The sequence below is a fragment of the Pseudocercospora fijiensis genome, assembly GCF_000340215.1.
Source record: "Pseudocercospora fijiensis CIRAD86 unplaced genomic scaffold MYCFIscaffold_9, whole genome shotgun sequence".
In the NCBI taxonomy this organism is placed as follows: Eukaryota; Fungi; Ascomycota; class Dothideomycetes; order Mycosphaerellales; family Mycosphaerellaceae; genus Pseudocercospora; species Pseudocercospora fijiensis.
This window is the reverse complement of record NW_006921540.1, coordinates 2,296,859-2,311,133: the sequence shown is the minus strand read 5'-3', so window position 1 is coordinate 2,311,133 and position 14,275 is coordinate 2,296,859. Positions and strand designations below refer to the sequence as shown.

General features: G+C 47.4%; 3 protein-coding genes across 3 annotated transcripts; 2 read left to right on the top strand and 1 right to left on the bottom strand.

Annotated features, from left to right (window-relative positions):
• Positions 1-235: 235 nt before the first annotated feature.
• MYCFIDRAFT_30809 (uncharacterized protein) lies at positions 236-2,554 on the top strand (the record flags this gene model as incomplete). Its single annotated transcript, XM_007932290.1, has 1 exon — positions 236-2,554. The coding sequence occupies one exon, from the start codon at positions 236-238 to the stop codon at positions 2,552-2,554; it is 2,319 nt and encodes a 772-aa protein (XP_007930481.1).
• Positions 2,555-10,374: 7,820 nt separating this feature from the next.
• On the top strand, positions 10,375-14,174 carry MYCFIDRAFT_86937 (uncharacterized protein). The gene has a single exon (XM_007932765.1). The coding sequence runs from the start codon at positions 10,822-10,824 to the stop codon at positions 13,498-13,500; it is 2,679 nt and encodes an 892-aa protein (XP_007930956.1). The 5' UTR covers positions 10,375-10,821; the 3' UTR covers positions 13,501-14,174.
• On the bottom strand, positions 13,533-14,173 carry MYCFIDRAFT_178735 (uncharacterized protein; the record flags this gene model as incomplete). Its single annotated transcript, XM_007932766.1, has 8 exons — positions 13,533-13,549; positions 13,579-13,614; positions 13,636-13,664; positions 13,702-13,779; positions 13,815-13,912; positions 13,943-13,997; positions 14,023-14,030; positions 14,057-14,173. The coding sequence occupies 8 exons, from the start codon at positions 14,171-14,173 to the stop codon at positions 13,533-13,535; spliced, it is 438 nt and encodes a 145-aa protein (XP_007930957.1).
• Positions 14,175-14,275: the final 101 nt, after the last annotated feature.

Below are 14,275 nucleotides of genomic sequence, written 5' to 3'. Positions count from 1 at the left end.
CTTTTCTGATCGAACGTATCGCGAGGCTCATATCTTCAACGCAATGCGAGTATTATTTTCAGAATTGAAGAATAGAAGAAGATGAGCATGAGACGTTTTTGTCGCCATTAGAGTTCATGCTAGTAAGTGAACGCCAAGCCACCCGCGACGCTGACTCGCGGCTCGACTTGGTGCAGCTTCAACCTCAAATCTTTGCGAAGCAGCGTCAACCTCGCATAACATCACAGCCGCGGACATGCCGGTCGTCAAAGGTGGAGTCTGGACCAACATTGAGGATGAGATTCTAAAGGCTGCCGTCTCAAAATATGGACTCAACCAGTGGGCGCGAGTATCGTCTTTGCTTGCGCGCAAGACAGCCAAGCAATGCAAAGCGCGATGGTCAGAATGGCTCGACCCTGGTATTCGCAAGATCGAATGGAGTCGCGAGGAGGATGAGAAGTTGTTGCATCTGGCTAAGTTGATGCCAACGCAATGGCGGACTATCGCACCTATCGTTGGTCGTACAGCTACGCAATGTCTGGAGCGATATCAGAAGCTGCTGGATGAGGCGGAGCAGCGTGAGGCAGCCGGCGAACTTGGCTTGCAGGGTCAGGAGGGTGGAGAGACACAGGCGCCGAGTGCAGACGATGTACGAAGACTGAGGCCTGGAGAGGTGGATCCAGATCCAGAGAGCAAGCCAGCAAGACCGGACACGATTGATATGGATGAAGACGAGAAGGAGATGCTGAGCGAGGCGAGAGCAAGATTGGCCAATACACAGGGAAAGAAGGCAAAGAGGAAAGCGCGAGAAAGGCAGCTGGAGGAGAGCAGAAGATTGGCTGTGCTGCAAAAGAGGCGAGAGCTGAAGAATGCTGGCATTAATGTCAAGGTTACCACTAAGAAGAAGGGTCAGATGGACTACAATGCCGATATTCCCTTCGAAAAGGCCCCCGCTCCGGGGTTTTACGATACTCAGGAGGAGATGGCACAGAATGAACATGCTCGGGAGCAGTTTGACCCGCGAAAGCAACAGCTTGCGAACAAGCGGAAGGGAGATGGCAAGGATCAAGAGCAGCAACAGTCGTCCAAGAGACGGAAAGACGATAGTGGCGCATCTGCTTTTGCTGCTGCTGCCAAAGCTGGTCAAGCACAGCGAATTCGCGAAGCAGAAATGAGCAGCAAGCGAAGAGGCCTTGTCTTGCCTGCACCTCAGGTCAGCGAGGCAGAGCTTGAAGATATTGTGAAGATGGGCATGTCTGGTGAACGGGCACATGTATCAGCAGGAGCCAGTGAGAACGAGGCAACCAGAGGTCTCATTAGCAAGTATGACAGTACCGTTGGCGCAACGCCTATACGCACCCCAAGAGCACCGCAAGAAGAGGATCGCATTGCGAACGAGCTTCGGAATGCTCGTGCAAGAACAGAGACGCAGTCTGTGCTTCTTGGAGGTGAGAACACTGTCCTGGCCGAAGACAGCTCGACAACTGGCTACGGAGGTGTTGCCCCGTCAAAGCAAGCGCATGCTACTCCCAACCCAATGGCCACTCCTTTCAGAGTTCAACAGAATGGCGTTGGAGCGACTCCTATTCGAACACCTGCCAGGGACTCTTTTCGGCTGAATCAAGAAGACGGTTCGATGCAATTGGTCGGGCAGACACCTCGTGACATCCGACTACATGAGCAAGCTGCCAAGTCATCTCTTAGATCGAAGCTTTCGTCCCTGCCTAAGCCTCAACAGACGGAATGGGAATTGGAAGCCATGCCTGAAGAGCGAGACGAGTTCGCTGCGGCCGCTGAGCTGGCTGCCGAGGATGCCGCCATTCGCGACAAACGCAACGCTCAAATCGCCCATGCCAAAGCGCTCGCAGACTTCCGAAGACAGACACGGGTTGTTCAAAAAGGTCTTCCAAGACCCAAGGTTGTGGACATTGATGCAATGCTCAAAGCAGCTCGAAAAATCTCAGATCCTATCGAACGAAGCATTGCAGAAGAGGCGGCGCTTCTTATGGCTCATGACGCAACGAAGTTCGGTGGAGCCAAAGTATCAGGAAAAGCCAGAAGTATTGCTGAGATCGATGAAGTCTTGATGCAGAATGCCAATATGGAAGTAGTCCTCGAGATGGGCCAAGACACAGATCGAGCACTTTTCGGCAAAGCCTTTGAAGCTGAATGGGAGCGAGCACATGCAGGGACGGTACTTCCTGGACTTGCTGGGTATGCGGAAGATGAGCTTGATGAGGAACAACTTCTCGTCGAGTCCTTCGATAACATCAATGAAGCTATCACTCAAGTCTCGGAGAAAGGTAGCGCGGTTGAGAAGAAGCTCGCTAAGCATCAAGGTGGATATGTGGCGAGGCAGAAGACTTTGCGGGGTAAGATTCTGGAAGCTGCAAATGCTTTGGAGAAGACGAAACTTGAGACGGAGGTAGGGAGGTTGAAGATTATGGGAGAGGAAGCGGGCATGGTTGGACGGCTTGAAGCGCTACGAGATGAAGTGGCTTTGGTTTCCAGGCGTGAAAGAGAAGCTCAGGATACTTATCGGGCGCAGAAAGATGAGCTGGAGGCATTGGGCTGATTGGTCTGTGCTCGAATCGTATCAAGTCTGCATTCCTACACACCATTTCTCCTTGATCTTACTGTCTCGTGCTGTATTGCTTGTCCTGCTGAGGTCCACCCAAATTTCATCAGCTCTCCATGTCTTCAACGGCCGCTCAATCGAAGCAGGACGAGCTGTTGGAGATATACCATGCTGTGATCGCTCGAGAAGCCATTTGTCCCAGAGACTCAGGGATTTCGTGTCTCGATAGTACACCTTTGCGAAGCTTGTTTCATTGTGCACTTTGCGATTTTACCCCTGGGAGAAATCCTTACAAGCGTGTTGTTTTGGACCTGTGCTTCTACATCAGGCTCTTGGCTGTGTAACATTATGTGTTTGCAGTGACCGGGACGCAGACGGACTCATCTGGAAGGCACAGCTCCTCCGTTTACGACTCTATCGACTGTCCCACTTCAATTCTACCCAGCATCGAGCTTTCTTCGCGGCAGAAGACATGTCAAAGCATTGAAAACGTCGATGCGACGAGTTCGAGCTTGCGGGGGAGGAAGCGATGAGGTCGGACGGCAGGCCTTGCTTGGTTGCTTGTTGCTTGCACCAGGCCTGGCCCATCACGTGCAAGTATTGCCAATCTCAACATCTTCGGTCCAGCCCAACCCGCATCAGCCCAGCATCGAAATATTCCCTACCACTCGCCTTTGCCAAGATCGTCTCGCGGAGTCCACCTCTCTCATCACAGGGAATAATCAGAGTTGCGGGTACTGCATGGCAGTCCGTAGAACTGCAGTACAGTATTTTGTTGCTTGCGCCGGCTCAAGGGGACAACGCTGTGCTGTTTGCTCGAGAGTCGAGGACGAGCGGTGACACGGCATGACAACTAGCTCGATGCAGGATTCCAATAGGGCGAATACTACTTATGCAGGTTTCCGTCGAACTACTGTATGCTACAGCCCACGGCAGCGGAACTCCACACGTTGTTCTACAATTGTGCAGTGCGCCTGTCCGCAACGCAGGTACAACGAGCAGCGCATGCGTGGTGCTTCATAAAAATGATGCTCGCGTGCGGTGGAAGTGCCGTAAGCGTACTGGTGTAAGGGTATGCGTATGCGAGCATCATGAGTATGGCATTCCTTGCTTTCACGACTCATGCTGCGCTGCGCGAAAGACGGAGCAACGGAGCAACGATGTGCGAACGATCTGCTATCCATATCATCATCAATATCATCAATAATATGACAACTCAACAAAAGTTGGGGCCCCTTTAGGCTTAGTGCGGCTCAAAACGACCGAAAAGCCGACTCTGATTGGTCGGCGGCGAGGAACTTCAAAATTTCTCGATTCTCGAGTAGTCCGGAGGGCGTAGGAGTCGCGGTATCGACTATAACGCTCCGGCGCCGCGATAGCAGTGTTTCCGAGGCCGTCTCCGTCGTTTACGCCTAATCCGGCGGCGTTTTTTGCTCGAGGCGGTATCGTTCGCGCCTAATCCGGCGGTATTTGCTCGGAGCGGTAGGCTCGAAAGGCTTATCCTACGCGTTCCGGATAGTACTACTCGCTATAGGCGTTTTATAGGGTACTTATAGTAGGCGTTAGATAAGGTACTCGCTATAAATAGTTCGAATCCTATTTAACTATAGGCGTTTTAGATAGTATTTACTATAAGCGTTTCGGATAGGACTACTCGCTATAGCTATCTCGGACAGTTACCGCTATAAGCGTTTCGAATATTACTACTCGCTATAAGCGTTTTTAGTAGTATTTACTATAAGCGTTTCGGATTAGACTTGCTATAAGTATTCTAAATAGGACTTACTATAGGTATTTTAGATAGTCCTACTTGCTATAAGCGTTCCTAATAGTACTTGCTATTTGCGTTCCGGATAGACTTCCTCTACGCGTTCCGGATAAGACTTAGTACAAGCGTTTCGGATTATAATTGCTATATAGTGCGTTCTAAATAAAACTTAGTATAGGCGTTATAGACAGTAGTACTAACTATTAGCGCTCCGGATTAGAGTTATTAGACTTACTATACGCGTTCTAAATAGTACTTAGTATTATAAGCGTTCTGAATTAGACCTATTATAGGCGTTATAGATAATAGTTAGCTTATCCTACGCGTTCCGGATAGTACTACTCGCTATAGATATTCTATAGAGTACTCGCTATAGGCGTTATATAGGGTACTCGCTATAGATAGTTCGAATGCTATTTAACTATAGGCGTTTTAGATAGTATTTGCTATAAGCGTTCCGGATAGTACTACTCGCTATAGGCCTTCCGGATAGTGCTTAATATAAGTATTTAGTTTCGGATTAGACTTAGACTTAATTTATACATTCCGGATAAGACTTTCTATAAGCGTTTTAGATTAGACTTAGTATACGCGTTCCGGTTTATATAGGACTAACTATACTAAGCGTTTAAAATAAGGCTTGTCCTACCGACTCCTACGCGTTCCGTATAGTACTACTCGCTATAGGTGTTCTATAGAGTGCTCGCTATAGGCGTTTTATAAGGTACTCGTAGTAGGCGTTATATAGGGTGTCCGCTAAAAGTAGTTCTAATGCTATTTACTATAGCCTATAGGCGTTTTAGATAGTATTTGCTATAGGCGTTCCGGATAGTGCTACTCGCTATAGATATCTCGGATAGTTACCGCTATAAGCGTTTCGAATAATACTACTCGCTATAAGCGTTTTTAGTAGCATTTACTATAGGCGTTTCAGATATAACTTGCTATAAGTATTCTAAATAGTACTTACTATAGGTATTTTAGAAAGTACTACTTGCTATAGGCGTTCTTAGTAGTACTTACTATTAGCGTTCTATATTAGACTTACTATACGCGTTTCGGATAGTACTTACTATACGCGTTTCGGATAAGACTTAGTATAGGCGATCCGTATTAGAGTTACTATATAGCGCGTTCTAAATAAAACTTAGTATAGGCGTTATAGATAGTAGTACTAACTGTTAGCGCTCCGGATTAGACTTACTATACGCGTTCCGAATAGTACTTAGTATTATAAGCGTTCCAAATTAGAATTCCTATAGTTGTTTTCGATTAAAGTTGCTATAAGCGTTTTGAATTAGACTTACTATACGCCTTGTAGGCAGTACTTGCTATAAGTGTTCCAACTCGGAAAGAACTACTTACTATAGATATTTCGAATAGTACTCGCTATAGGTATTCCGGATAGCAATTACTATTGGCGCATTCCGGCTCGCTATAGGCGTTTTTTAGGGCACTCGTAGTAGGCGTTATATAGGGTACTTGCTATAAATAGTTTGAATACTATTTAGCTATAGGCGTTTTAGATAGTATTTGCTATAAGCGTTCCGGATAGTACTACTCGCTTTAGGCCTTCCGGGTAGTACCTAATATAAGTATTTAGTTTCGGATTACACTTAGACTTACTATATATATTCCGGATAAGACTTTCTATAAGCGTTTTAAATTAGACTTGCTATACGCGTTCCGGCCTATATAGGACTAACTATACTAAGCGTTTAAAATAAGGCTTATCCTACGCGTTCCGGATAGTACTACTCGCTATAGGTATTCTATAGAGTACTCGCTATAGGCGTTTTATAAGGTACTCGTAGTAGGCGTTATATAGGGTACTTAGCGCTCGCTATAAGCAGTTCGAATACCTATAAGCGTTTCGGATTAGACTTGCTATACGCGTTCCGGTTTATATAGAACTAACTATACTAAGCGTTTAAAATAAGGCTTGTTCTACGCGTTCCGGATAGTACTACTCGCTATAGATATCTTAGATAGTTACCGCTATAGGCGTTTCGAATATTACTACTCGCTATAGGCGTTTTTAGTAGTATTTACTATAAGCGTTTCGGATATAACTTGCTATAAGTATTTTAAATAGTACTTACTATAGGTATTTTAGAAAGTACTACTTACTATAAGCGTTCGTAATAGTACTTACTATTACCGTTCCGAATTAGACCTACTATACGCGTTCCGGATAGTACTTACTATACGCGTTCCGGATAAGACTTAGTATAAGCGTTTCGGATTAGAATTACTATATAGCGCGTTCTAAATAAAACTTAGTATAGGCGTTATAGATAGTAGTACTAACTATTAGCGCTCCGGATTAGACTTACTATACGCGTTCCGAATAGTACTTAGTATTATAAGCGTTCTAAATAAGAATCCCTATAAGTGTTTTAGATTAAAATTACTATAGGCGTTTTAGATTAGACTTAGTATCCGCCTTATAGGTAGTACTTACTATACGCCTTATAGGTAGTACTTACTATAAGCGTTCTAACTCGGAAAGAACTACTTACTATAGATATTTCGAATAGTACTCGCTATAGGTATTCCGGATAGTAATTACTATAGGCATATTCCGGAAGTAGTTACTATAGATATTTAAGACTATCTTGCTATAAGCGTTCCTAATAGTGCTCGCTATAAGCGTTTCTAAATAGTGCTTTCTAATATCTATAACGCGTTCCGGATTAATATTACTTTTTAGTATTATCTAAAATATAACAACTCAACAAAAGTTGGGGCCCCTTTAGGCTTAGTGCGGCTTAAAATGGGCCAACCGCGGCCTCTAATTGGTAGACGCGAGGAACGTTAACACCTCTACGATCCGGAAGGGCGTAGACGTCGCAGTATATACCGCGACGAGCTATAACTTCGATAGTAGTCTCGAAAAGGGCGTCTTCGTCGTATATACCTTATCCGGCGGTGTTTGCTTGCGGCGGTATTGCGCGGAGTCTATATTATAACGCGTTGCCGCCGCGATAGTAGTATTCCGGAAGGGTATATCTAACTTTTAGGCCTAATCCGGCGGTATTTGCTCGCGGCGGTATTACGCGGTTACGCTATCTCTAATATAATAATAACTTAACAAACCGTAGGTCTACTTTAGGCTTAGTACGGCTTAAAACGATCTAAAAGCCGCCTCTAATTAGCTATATCCGAGGAACGTTAAAACTCCTTAGTTCGCGACCGGTTCGGAGGACATAGTAGTCGTAGTATGTATCGTAAGGCTTCGCCGCTATAATAGTAGTATTTCCGATACTATATATATCTTTTACGCCCGATCCGGTAGTATTTACTCGAGGCTATATAGTCGTTTACGCCTAATCCGGGGATATTTACTCGAGGCGGTATACTCGAAAGGCTAAGCGTATCGGATATAGCTTACTATAAGTGTTCTAAATAGTACTTATTATAGGTATTTTAGATAGTACTACTTACTATAAGCGTTCTTAATAGTACTTACTATTAGCGTTCCGAGTTAGACTTACTATACGCGTTCCGGATAAGACTTAGTATAAGCGTTTAGATTAGAATTACTATATAGCGCGTTTTAAATAAAACTTAGTATAAGCGTTATAGATAGTAGTACTAACTATTAGCGCTTCGGATTAGACTTACTATATACGTTCCGAATAGTACTTAGTATTATAAGCGTTCTAAATTAGACTTATTCTTAGTATTACAGATATTCTATAGAGTACTCGCTATAGGCGTCCTATAGGATACTCGTAGTAGGCGTTATATAGGGTACTCGCTATAGGTAGTTCGAATACTATTTACTATAGGCGTTTTAGATAGTATTTACTATAAGCGTTCCGGACAGCACTACTCGCTATAAGCCTTCCGGACAGTACTTAATATAGGTATTTAGTTTCGGATAAGACTTGCTATATACGTTCCGGTTTATATAGGACTAACTATACTAAGCGTTTAAAATAAGGCTTATCCTACGCGTTCCGGGTAGTACTGCTCGCTATAGGTATTCTATAGAGTACTCGCTATAGGCGTTTTATAAGGTACTCGTAGTAGGCGTTATATAGGGTACTCGCTATAAGTAGTTCGAATATAGGCGTTTTAGATAGTGTTTACTATAAGCGTTCCGGATAGTACTATTTGCTATAGATACCTCGGATAGTTACCGCTATAAGCGTTTCAAATATTGCTACTCGCTATAAGCGTTTTTAGTAGTATTTACTATAAGCGTTTCGGATATAACTTGCTGTAAGTATTCTAAATAGTGCTTACTATTAGTATTTTAGATAGTACTACTTGCTATAAGCGTTCTTAATAGTACTTACTATTAGCGTTCCGAGTTAGACTTACTATACGCGTTCCGGATAAGACTTAGTACATACTTGCTATAAGCGTTCTTAATAGTACTTACTATTAGCGTTCCGAATTAGACTTTCTATACGCGTTCCGGATAGTACTTACTATACGCGTTCCGGATAGGACTTAGTATATACGTTTCAGATTAGAATTACTATATAGCGTGTTCTAAATAAAACTTAGTATAAGCGTTATAGATAGTAGTACTAACTATTAGCGCTCCCGATTAGAGTTACTATACGCGTTCTAAATAGTACTTAGTATTATAAGTATTCTAAATTAGAATTCCTATAAGTATTTTAGATTAAAATTACTTTAGGCGTTTTAGATTAGACTTACTATACGCCTTATAGATAGTACTTACTATAAGCGTTCCTACTTAGAAAGAACTATGTACTATAGATATTTCGAATAGTACTCGCTATAGGTATTCCGGATAGTAATTACTATAGGCGTATTCCGGAAGTAGTTACTTTAGATATTTTAGACTATCTTACTATAAGCGTTTCTAATAGTAATCTAGCTTACCCTACCCCGCTCGTCGCCTTAGCCTTTACTTATAGCTCTTCGGCCTTTACTTATAGCTCTTCGAGCTATATAAACACTAGTATGATATGGCACGTGCAGTAGCCACGACGATGCAACGATGCAGTGTTTGGGTTCAACGTACGCCACGGCAGAGGCTTTAATGGCTTCGCCTAAGACGTACAGTATACAGGCGCCACGCTTGGGGCCCGCTCCAATCGATGCACAGCCATCCAGGATATACAGACGCAGAGGCTCTGATGGCGGGATGTCGTGGGCTGTCATCAACGCCTCTGCAGCAGCGAGGGCAGAAAGCAGTAATTATGCAAGTCTGCAGTAGCATAGTGTATACGGGGCACGACAAAGAAAGCAAAGCTCAAACGCGCGTGGACGGCTGTCCGAGCTGGTGGGAAAACGAGTACGTCGCCCATTCGTGGCCGCGACCGACCGATGATCGATTTGGCCGTCTGCACTCTATCCGGGGTTCCGTCACACACTCCTCCCCGCTGTTCGCGGGGGTTCCGGCCATACGTAAAATCGCTTTTTCTTAGTAGGCCACACGTAAAACTCGACATAGTGGTAGGTTCCAGTCCCATATAGATATCTAGGTGAATACAGTATTGAACCGCGAGTCGAGGTATTATATTAGCCAGTTTATCCGAGTGTGTGCTACTATGTAGTGGCTGTAGGACCTTACTGTCGCCATTTCTTATGTAATCCTTGGCAGGCGCTTGATTACTTAGTTGATAAGAGGTTTGCGCGGAGGCCGATTGCAGGTCCATTTTGACCATCTACGGTCGCAATTTAGTCGCCAATGTAACGGAAATCCACTGCTTCTTAACCCTGACCGCACCCCCATTCGATTTCCCGGTCTATATACTATACAATATACCACTATGTCGAGTTTTACGTGTGGCCTACTAAGAAAAAGCGATTTTACGTATGGCCGGAATCCCCGAGCCCGGGGCGAGGGGTGAAGTGGCTGACGCAACCCCGGATAGAACTCACCTCTGCCGTGCCGTGCGTCTGATCCCTGCTGCTGCTGGCGCTGGCAAGTCGTGACCAGATAGTGCACCTGACGGTAAGGACTTGAGCTCTTCCCTTGCTTGCTTTGCTTGTGCGTGCGTGCGTGCGTGTGCCTCGTCTACTTTCTCTGCAACTACCTACTCTCTGTACTCATTTGACGCGCGCCAACCGCACCCCTTTGCTGCCCTCTTCTCGTCTCTCATTTCATCTCTTGCGCATACACTGAGCGCAGACATTGGCCCAATCTTTTTCCCAGCCAATCGGCAGGCCGTTGCCCGATCGTCGCTCTCCTAACGGCGGCGCGCAACGACTTTTTCGCAACCGCTGGAGCCACAGCCGTCTATCCGCAGCGACTCGACCTTTCCGCCCACACGCCCACACGCCCTCGTTGCCCTCGGCGCAGCCTTGGAGCGTCGGCGGCGCATCCGGACCCAAGCGCCACAGGTGCAGAGAGTCGCGCGCTTTCTGCCCTGAGCCCGCTGTCTGCTGCCACCGGATTCATCACCATCACCACCCGACCCTCTCACGGAGACCACCCGTGTCACCGCGCGACAACAGCTCGCTACAGGCATGCAAAGCAGGCCGTCGCAGTCTTGCCCCCTCCGCGATGCCCATATGGCCCTTCAGACGCCGGCGAAGGGCCAGCTCCAATAATCCCAGTGCAACTGCCATAGAGCAACACCCGCTAGCGCTGGCGGAGAAGGGAAACCCTCCTTCGATGTCGACGCTCACCCACAGCCCCGGACCACGATCCGCTACAGCCACGCCCCCCATACCCCGACGCAATTCACGGCGCAATAGCAAGCGTGGTCGACCACGGCCGGCAAGCGAAGCCCAGTCGCCCGCCAGCCAGCATCGGAATGACCCGTCCAACAAGGAGAACGTGCCACCACTCTCATCCGCAAGCAGGGAGGACATCACAGCTCTGCCCTTCCAACAACGCTTGGATCAGAGTCCACATCTTCGACCTGTCGACCTGGAAAAGCCTCCGATCCCATACAATTTTCGCCCCCATTCCATGTCGCAAACCAGCGTACAACGCCAAGACTCTCTGGCGAAGCTACAGAAGTCTCAAACACGTCAATCGAAACGAAGTACGGCCGATTATGGGGCGCCGACGCGTAGGTTCTCTGGGAGATCCAAACGCAAGGATGATACTTTGCGAGAGGAGGAGATTCGAGCTATGACCGCACCAATACCAATTCCCAAAAGACCCGGCGATGGCCCACTTCGACGTGACAGCAAAAAGATTCGAGGGCTTAATGGCGACTCTCGCGTGTCATTGCCTCCGGAAGGATCGATTCACTCCTCAATGTCCGGTATCGTGGAACAACGTGGGTGGGAAGTGGGCAGCTTTGCAGCCATCTTCAGCCCACGTCCCGCGGTGCGGCTGTCCGGATTGCCACAGTATGTTTCAAATAGCTTACCACCGAGCTCATCCGGATTTCTCTATCGCATTGACTCGCTTCGGGCGAGCGAAAAAGCGCCTGCAAACCAAGATGGACGCGAACGCCGGAAGCGACGCACAGTTGGCAATGAAGCCGACGATCTTGGTGCCAGCGATATTAGAGCTATCATGGAACGAGATGCGAAGCGTAGGGAGAAGCGACAGCAAGAGCGACAAGAGACGCTCGAGCGTAAGCTGAAAGCGAAAGCTGAAGGTCGCGATCGTGCAGACAGCGGCAGGAAAAGACGCCCTTCAGAAGAGCGAAGACGCGTCGAACAGGCGAGAATACGCGCTGAAGAACAGCTGCAAGCGCGTGGAGTACTTACTCCTCCAAGCGATGTGCATCCTGCTTTACGCGGCACTCATCCTGAACCAGCTGGTCTCGGCATTGACCAAACCGAAGAACTTCAGGCCTCCCAACTTGAAACAGTGCAGCCGGCAGCTCCCCAGCCCGAACCAGAGAATCCTTTTACAGATGCTGCTGAAGTACCACCAGCATCACCACAACCCGGAGATGTACCTGCCGAAGCACGGCCAACGACGGCGGAGTCTCCTGCTGAAGAGCCATTTCTCGGAACAGCTCAGGCTGTACGCATGTCGCAAGCAAACACGCCGCCACTGTCACCTATATATGGGCAGCGAGCGATGTCGAGCGCGTCGCAACTTGCTGAGGCACTGCGACACGAAAGCATCTCGCAGCAGAGCATGGCCGACCTTGCGCCCCCACCACGGATACCCGTCGAACGTCGAAGCTCAGATCCTCCACAGGCTCCACAGGAAAGACGCACCGGCACTTGGGCGAACATCTTCAGGCGCGGTGGCACCTTCCGCAAAAGTGTCGCTGAGCCAAAGGAGCCGGCCCAGAGTTCGTTCTCGAACACTTCGCGTGAATCGATGAGGAATCAGCCACTCCCAGCCCATTTCGTGGGCACTGATCCTCCCCGTCCTGGAACATATTTGTCAAAGTCTGGCACACCAGTTCGCACCCAGAGCAAATTTAGAGAAGACCTCCCAGGAATGCCAATCTCGCCGCCTGACTCTAGAACGCAGTCTCCCGATGTTGCAACCTCCGCCGCTGCTGCAGCCGCATTCCGAGCACCAATCAAATCTGTACCACTGGACATTCCTGTGAAAAAGCAGAGAGATGCCGAAGGCGACGTCATCATGGGCAATCGTAACGACACTCCTGTCAGCCAAAATTTGCGCAGCCGGCATCAGATGTCGGGCTCGCTTGCTTCGATCGACTCTGAAGGATCTTGGCTAGCGAGTGGCTCTCTCAAGCGTCAGTCCCATCAGTCAGCCTTAAGCAAGTCCTTTGCCAAGAAGAATGCGGAATTTACTGCCAGCTACGAGGAGCTTGGCGTCGACAAAGATGCCGAGTACCTCAGCAGAAACACAAGCTCACGTGGTCGTGGTCTCAATAGCCAAGAAGAAGAAAGCGAGGAAGAAACTCAGCCAGATCCGTCGCCGGGTGAGCCATTCACTGTCCACGAGAGCATGCGCAGGAAACCTACGCTGGTCGAGCATGACCCACGTCTACGGTCCCGAGAAGGGCTCGTACAAGAGTTCTCAGCACAAGAGGCAGTAGAAATGCCATACGAGCGCTTCGAACATGCCGACGACTCCGACGAATCCGAACCAGAATCACCACAGGCACAAATCGAGCGCGCCACCAGCGTAAAGACAGGCGGACGACACTCCCGTCAATTCTCCTCTGGCAGTGCAAAACTCCTCAACGTCCCGCGAAACCGTGCGTCTTTCGACGTGAGCAGTGACGTTAGCAGAGAACAAACACCCCCACCACACCCACCAATTCATGAGTCTCAAAAAGACGAATGAAAGGCCACGCTTGTCACTCGATAGATTCGAGGTCAGGATACAGAAGCATCTGATTTCATATGTCACATAAAATACCACCCCGGGAACGATATTCAAACGTATTGCGCACGTTGACTCAAACACGGCCGCAATCACGTATGACGAGTCCAACGATATTTACACTCCTTTAATCATCGACCCCAGAAATACATAATCGCAAACTTGGACCCGAGGAGGCTGGAGCCTTGGAAAGAGAAACTTTTCTTCTTGGAACATGTATTGCCTGGATGCGATGCGAAACTTGCATTTCTTTTTGTTTTTTTTTCGGTCAAAACAATTTGCGCTGTGATACCCCCTGCTTCGATTGGTTGTGGTTGGGCTTGGGCATGCTCATCATAAGCGTTTCTTTGTTTTTTTTCTCTATATTTTCGCGCTAGCGCCGCCGTTGTATTTTGATTTCCACACAAGTCCAACAGAATGGAATTTTTTTTGGGATTACGGGGCTCTCAGGAGAGTCTCTTGAATAGTAGTGTAGTAGTGTACATGTTGGTCTGGTTCGAAAAGTTTAGGCTCGAACCGAAGAAGATGAAAGAAAGGGTTGAATAGAGGGCATAAATATGCCGGTGGATGATGATGTATAGGGAAGGGAAGGAGGTGGAGAGAGAGGAGATAGGAATGAAAGATTTATTTGCATCATTTTTATATTTTTATATTTTTTTCGTGTTCTTATTGACTTTGTCTATCTGTGCCGTGCATTGCTGCCTACCATCTAGTTGTTGGTGAAGGGGGTATTGAA